The sequence below is a fragment of the Dendroctonus ponderosae genome, unplaced genomic scaffold (assembly GCF_020466585.1).
Source record: "Dendroctonus ponderosae isolate FM_Combo_2020 unplaced genomic scaffold, Dpon_F_20191213v2 Dpon_F_20191213_1, whole genome shotgun sequence".
Classification (NCBI taxonomy): Eukaryota; Metazoa; Arthropoda; class Insecta; order Coleoptera; family Curculionidae; genus Dendroctonus; species Dendroctonus ponderosae.
Window position 1 is genome coordinate 26,218,927 of NW_026017110.1, and position 6,174 is coordinate 26,225,100.

The window sequence follows — 6,174 nt, forward strand, 5'->3', positions numbered from 1 at the left end:
AAATTGATTTCAGATGTATTCTCTCGATCGACCACCTGACGAACTGCCATTACACATTGTCTACCGTTTGGGAGTGTAAATATATGTTTTTATAGCAGTTGATGTTTACTTGTTACTAAGTATAAACGAACGCCCCGACTTTCATCTGTTTGTCTAATTCTGGTAAATCTACTTACAGCCAGTCGAAACATCTTGCATTCAAATTCCCTTAACAGTCAAACGCACAATATCTAAACGAAATCGTCACGTCACTGGCACTGAAAACAACTGGAACGATAACAGCATTGTGATTTGTTCATACTTATCCCCACTTTTGTATGAGCACGTTTAATAGGAAGGTTTTTAGAAATGAATTTAAAAAAAGCATTCCAGTCGATTTAAAAATAATTTAAATCCTTGCTACTGGCAAAATTGAATGAAAAACTATTATTCGGATCGCAGAATCATCCTCATAGCACCTGCGTTCATTGGTCCTGTATATCCGATGTGTGAACAATGTAAACGTTTTTGATATGAACAAGTTTGTTAAGGTTATCATGTTAATTGTTACTGTGTATACGCAAGCAAGGTTATTAACTTCCAGTATTAAGTAATCGTTATCATTATTTTCTAATATCGTGAACGAATATTGTTCAACCAGAGATTCTACTAGTCTCTGCTTCTACTAAGCAGCCTTATTTAGCTCTTCAAACAGCTGGAGTTGAAGATAAATGTTTCCCATTAAAAAAATTGTAGAATTTTTCCCATTAAAAAAAGTAGAAGTAGAATAGCAATCAGTGGCGTCCTAGCTTTTATTTTCCACTCTCGATAAGACCCAGTTTCGGCTAAAGCTTGTGGCGCTCACTAGATGTGATATACTATCAAAATGCCGTTATCTTGAACTTGAATTGCTTCCAAACATGTGATATTAGTAATTGGATTGAATGTTTTGTGTGTTATCGAAATTGTAATTTGCATCTTGATATACTGTGTAAGCCTGACTGAATCGCTTTCCTATCTTTATAATTTTTTTCTGGTCTAATTGTGACGAATTTTTTTATGACATAAAAGTTAATATTCGATTGATTAATCATTATTTGGGCAGGAAGATCGATTGGGTCGATAGCCGTTTTCTGTAGAAAATAAAGATTATTTATATATATAATCATATTTTGTAGTTTGCTTGTTGTGTCAAACGTGGAACAGAAAAAATGAAGCTCTGAGGAATTTAAAAATTGAACGTTGAAAAAATCAAATACAACGTAGAAAATAATCAAAATCGAACCTGAAAATGTACTTTATGATTCAACGGGGCAGCAACAATTAAGAACAAAGACGAAATCATGAAATAGGAATAATCCACATGTTTATCTTGCAAAAGTAATGAAGAAAGAATCGTTGAATCCATATGGAAAGATTACAGAGACTTAACAAATTTCGTGGAACAAGAAAAGTCTTCGGAGACTTGCCGAAAAGTCCAAATGTTCAAATACAAAAATTCAGCAGGAATAAATATGTGTTATAAATGTACACCGATGTTCCACTGCAGGTCATCACAATCGCCGGTAACTGCAAACGCGGTTGAAAAACCTTTAATTTATCCTTAATTTCCTAAAAATCAAAACGGCATAAACTACTTTCTTTATTAAAAAATAACGTCCTTCATACATCACAACAAATTAAGTACATTATTCCTGTCTTTCAATTATCTGATTGAGATCACAGTAATTTAACCAATTTGCAACTTGTACAAGTGGATCACCTGGCCAAATAAAGTGCTCAAAATTGAATGCTTTAATCTTAATTGCCTAAATAAATACCCCTATAGCCAATCTTTGGATACAGCCACTTCAAGAATTACTCCTAGCTTCTCTTTTTGGCGTGCGTTTTTTTTCAAATTTTTCACCATTAAATCGATATGTTCCAACATGTCAGCTTCACCCACTAACAGATCCGGGCCTGTTCCTTTTTCGCCAAACACAATCGTGGAGAAGAACAGCGCATGCAACACCTCTGCACTGTTGGCTTCAAGTTTGACCTCCGCCAGGAATTCTTCAAAGGTGAGCTTCAGCTCAGGCACGCCCACTTTGTGTAAAACTTCCACTAGTTCTTCATAGTAGAACCTGCAAAATTCATTAATTAGCCACTGGCGAGAAGCCGGTTTCCATTGCTCCAACCTGAGAAGTTCATCCAGATTGCTCTGCTGGGTACTATCCTGCACACTAGATAGTAGGAAAAACACCAAATCCTTCGCATAAGATCCATAGGAACACATTTGGAAGTCGACGATCTTCACTTCAACTTTGCCTTCATTCCTCTTCAGCATGAGATTATTCACCCAAAAGTCACTATGCACTATGGTGCTCCATGGTTCTCTAATAGGCCCCTGTTCGAACGGCGCCTGACTGGGTCTATTCCTTAGTTCTTCGATTTTAGCCAAATAAGGTTGACACTGAGGAATGGTAAGCATTTGCTCTAAAACCAACTTGTGGAGCGAATATTTTGGAGCGCCGGGAGGTCCCTTTGGAGGACCTCCAGAACCTCCGGGTCCTCCAGGGCCTTCCGGTCCTGCAGGTGGCATGGGAGGACGAGTGCTTTCAAGATATTCCTTAAGTTGCTTGAACACGTCGGGTTTCTTGAACTTAAGAGCTAAGGGAGCTGCGTGGAACGATGCCAAGTATTTTAGCAGCACTTTGGCGCTGGGCAGGTCCAGGCCAATGTGTCTGTCGTCATTTTGGTAGCCTGCAATGCATGGAATTTGTACAAAAAAAGGGAAATCTTCAAGTTTTTTAGTTAATGAGTTATGTACAGCTGAATTAATGTGCTCAATTCAAATTTGCCTAGTTGTAGAGCTTAGGGGATGAAGTCTCTGAATCCAAAAGGAGTGAAAAGTACGTCAGTTGGAGTTTTCTTCGGGATTGTCAAAAGCTTGCGACCATTTTCATTGGGGCCCCCATACATAAAAAATAAAAGTGGGTCTTTTGCATTCTTTATTTAGAGAAGAATTAAAATATTGAAAATATTTCATTGTACATACTTTCCTGACTGTGTTTCAATTCCAAATCAAAATTAATTCCTGGGTTTCAGTCATTTATTGTCTCTATTTATCAATTAAAATACGTTTCAGTGTATTTTTCCACCATCATCAGTTTTTATGTGTAGCGTTGCTGCTACTTTAAGCCTTGGCATACATCTGATGTATGCACGCTACACATAAAAACTGATGATGGTGAAAAAATACACTGAAACGTATTTTAATTGATAAATAGAGACAATAAATGACTGAAACCCAGGAATTAATTTTGATTTGGAATTGAAAATATTGAAAATTAAAGTTTGGGTTGGATGCCTACATGAACAATATTGATCAAAATAACACCAATCATACATAAAAAACAACATACATAAAGTGACTGTAATTCTGAAGTCTAAGTTTTGAAATGGTTTTTTCCGTAAATCCATCAAGCTTTTTTTCCAAATCGCATATCAACCGAAAACAGCGCAACTTTCTCTGAGTTTTTAATTGAGATTGTTTCAGAAGGGCCAAAAAGATCCAACTGGCGAAAATGAACATCTTGTATATGCATATCTCTTGCATCCATCTCAGGTTAAAAACAATACATTGAGCACAAAATGCGCAAATGTGAAAAATATTTCTTTTACCGAAAAACTGGAGTCTGATTTTCTACTTTTCAAGCAAATACTATTTTCTAATCTAAATTGTTGCATTTCGTTTTTTATGAAAAAATGTAAGCTAATGACAAAAAAATGCTAAACATTTTCTGAACTAGATATTAAATAATATAAATTAATACTGACCATCAGGAATCAAATTCCTCATCAACAAAGCAGAATCCTTATCAATTTCAGTCTTAGTGGGGTCCAAGCTGTACCGCGAGCCCAAGTATTCAGGATAAAAGTCAGTATCTATACCATATTCCGATCCAAAGTTCTTGATCAAAGGCAAAATTTCCGAGTACCATTTGATTTCGTTTCGCATGGAAAATGCATTGAAATCTAGCGCTGTTTTTGTCAACGGAAGACATTTGGCCACTGCGTGAATGGTTGAAGTTTTTCCATTCTTCTCCACCTCCACGTCCACCCGATACACCAAACTGAGGTAGTTTTCGCCTGGTTTAGTCAACCGGCTGACTTCCACATTTTTAATGGCACCATCGACGCCTTGAAGCACACCTTCGATTTCCGGAATTGAATAAATCATTTTAGCAGGCAACTCAATGGTAAAATGATTGAAAATTTGGTCCCCATTAACGCGAACACACTGAGATCAGTCGCACAAGCCTGAAATATACATATATAAAGTACTTATCAGGAACGTATTTTCAGATAATACACCAGTTAACGAATTTCTAGTGTTTTAACGAATGGTGGAATGTGTAGTATCACTAGCAAATTAATGGGAAAAAAATGTTTTATTCAATTGGGAACAATTGAGTTTTTCATAGCAATTTGCGTTATCAGTTAAGAGGGATGTTTACTTTTTAGAGCTGGCTTTGCGCAGTTTGCAAATACTTTTTCGAATAATATTTTTTAATCAGATCATCATGAATGAAAATATAACGATTTATAGAAATACTCGAAATACTCGAAAGAAAAAATCGTCTAAATATCCACATGACATAATGTGTTAGATAATCGCAAAAAAATAATGCGTTTATTAACTTTTAGTTAGCAGGTAGGAAAATGTAGGTATACGAAAAAAAACAAATCTATGTTCCTGATATGTTTTGGATTTTATATTTTTTATTTTTTTGGTTATAATGCCTTTGCCTTATAAGATCAGCTTTTGTCTATTGAAAGTAGAGGATTTATTAGAAATTCAAATTTTTATTGCTTGCTGCTCATGTTTAGGTTAACGGCGTTTCTCTAATAAACTAATATACAAATTGTTTCTTTCATTTATCCGACATATTTGTCCATTTTCAGGATAAATAGCATAAAACCAGCTTTTAGCGGAAAAATGCATTTCATGTCAAGTTGAAAGAGGACCAGATCAGACCAAAACAAATATCTCCCTTTTCATCAATTGAGCTAAGTGAAAAGGCATTTGATAAAGGCTAGAGACAACAGACCGCAACTCCTGAGAAACTCGTTTTTTGATCAACTCCAAACCACAATTGACTCACTACCAAGTGACGAACTCATGATAGTGCTTGGGAACTTTAATGCACGAGTTGGAAACGGAAAAGTCCCAAGAATTAAACAAAGGTTCAACGAGAATGTGCTGAATTATAACGGGAAACTAATGATAGACTTACAATGAATTGCGTATCAATAATACTTTCAATCCCCAATGTAAATTTACATTTGCAAATAGCAGAGGCCACACATCGACAATCGACTACATTGTGACTAATAGGCAATTTCACCCAACTCAAGTACTCGAAATCAGAGCGCCCAATTCGGCAAAATATAGGAAGCGATCATAACATTTTACTCGGAAAATATAAATTGAAAATACGAATATCAAAACAACCAAGACCGGTGATACCAACACAGAAACTCAATATTGAGCTGCTATGGGACCCTACAATAAAGTACCTATGCAAAAATAGATTACAACAAAAAATCGAAGAAAACCCGATTTTAAATACTAACGGCGTCAATATAGCTTGGCAAAGAATCAAGAAGAATATCAAGAATTCAGCAAGGGAGGCACTTGGAGAACGAGCCATAAAAGTGACCAAGTAATCAACCACAAGACACCATGGTGCCGCCCAGAAGTCAACGAACAGTGCAAAGAAAAAAGAAAGGCCTACCTAAAACATTATACTATGCGAACGCCAGAATCATATAATGAATATATTGTACATACTTTCCTGACTGTGTTTCAATTCCAAATCAAAATTAATTCCTGGGTTTCAGTCATTTATTGTCTCTATTTATCAATTAAAATACGTTTCGGTGTTTTCCACAATCATAAGTTTTTCTAAAATAACAGATAGTTAAAAAAAAATTGCCATTAATTTAAAAAGAATCACAGTTCGTCAACAGCTTCATCATATCACACACTAAAATACATCACAATTGCAACACTTTTAAACATTCTAAGATTAATTAGACCTAACAGGTGATTAGTCAGGACAATCAATTCTGGGAAGAGACTAGAATTCTTTGTTCAGATACTCAAATATTTTTACTTACATGTGTAGCGTTGTTGCTACTTTAAGCCTT

The 6,174-nt window shown here is 35.5% G+C and overlaps 2 protein-coding genes and 1 long non-coding RNA gene across 5 annotated transcripts in view; 1 reads left to right on the forward strand and 2 right to left on the reverse strand.

Moving 5' to 3' along the window:
* LOC109543983 (probable methylmalonate-semialdehyde dehydrogenase [acylating], mitochondrial) overlaps positions 1-258 on the reverse strand; it is a 5,954-nt gene extending 5,696 nt beyond the window's left edge. For both annotated transcript variants that reach the window (XM_048661427.1, XM_048661426.1), the window contains exon 1: positions 177-258. Coding sequence is in view for 1 of the 2 variants with exons in the window: in XM_048661426.1 (XP_048517383.1) it covers positions 177-191 (15 nt within the window). In the remaining variant the exon portion in view is untranslated. The remainder of the gene's footprint in view (positions 1-176) is intronic.
* LOC125502622 overlaps positions 1-1,769 on the forward strand; it is a 3,966-nt gene extending 2,197 nt beyond the window's left edge. The window contains exons 2-3 of one of the 2 annotated variants that reach the window (XR_007280390.1): positions 14-970; positions 1,158-1,769. This is a non-coding gene — a long non-coding RNA (uncharacterized LOC125502622). The remainder of the gene's footprint in view (positions 1-13; positions 971-1,157) is intronic. The other variant, XR_007280389.1, reaches the window with a different exon arrangement.
* On the reverse strand, positions 1,609-4,433 carry LOC109543988. The gene is made up of 3 exons (XM_019913952.2): positions 3,799-4,433; positions 2,157-2,721; positions 1,609-2,102 (listed from the first exon to the last, which is right to left on the reverse strand). Exons 1-3 carry the CDS (start codon positions 4,199-4,201, stop codon positions 1,802-1,804), a joined length of 1,269 nt encoding a protein of 422 aa, XP_019769511.2. The 5' UTR covers positions 4,202-4,433; the 3' UTR covers positions 1,609-1,801.
* Positions 4,434-6,174: the final 1,741 nt, after the last annotated feature.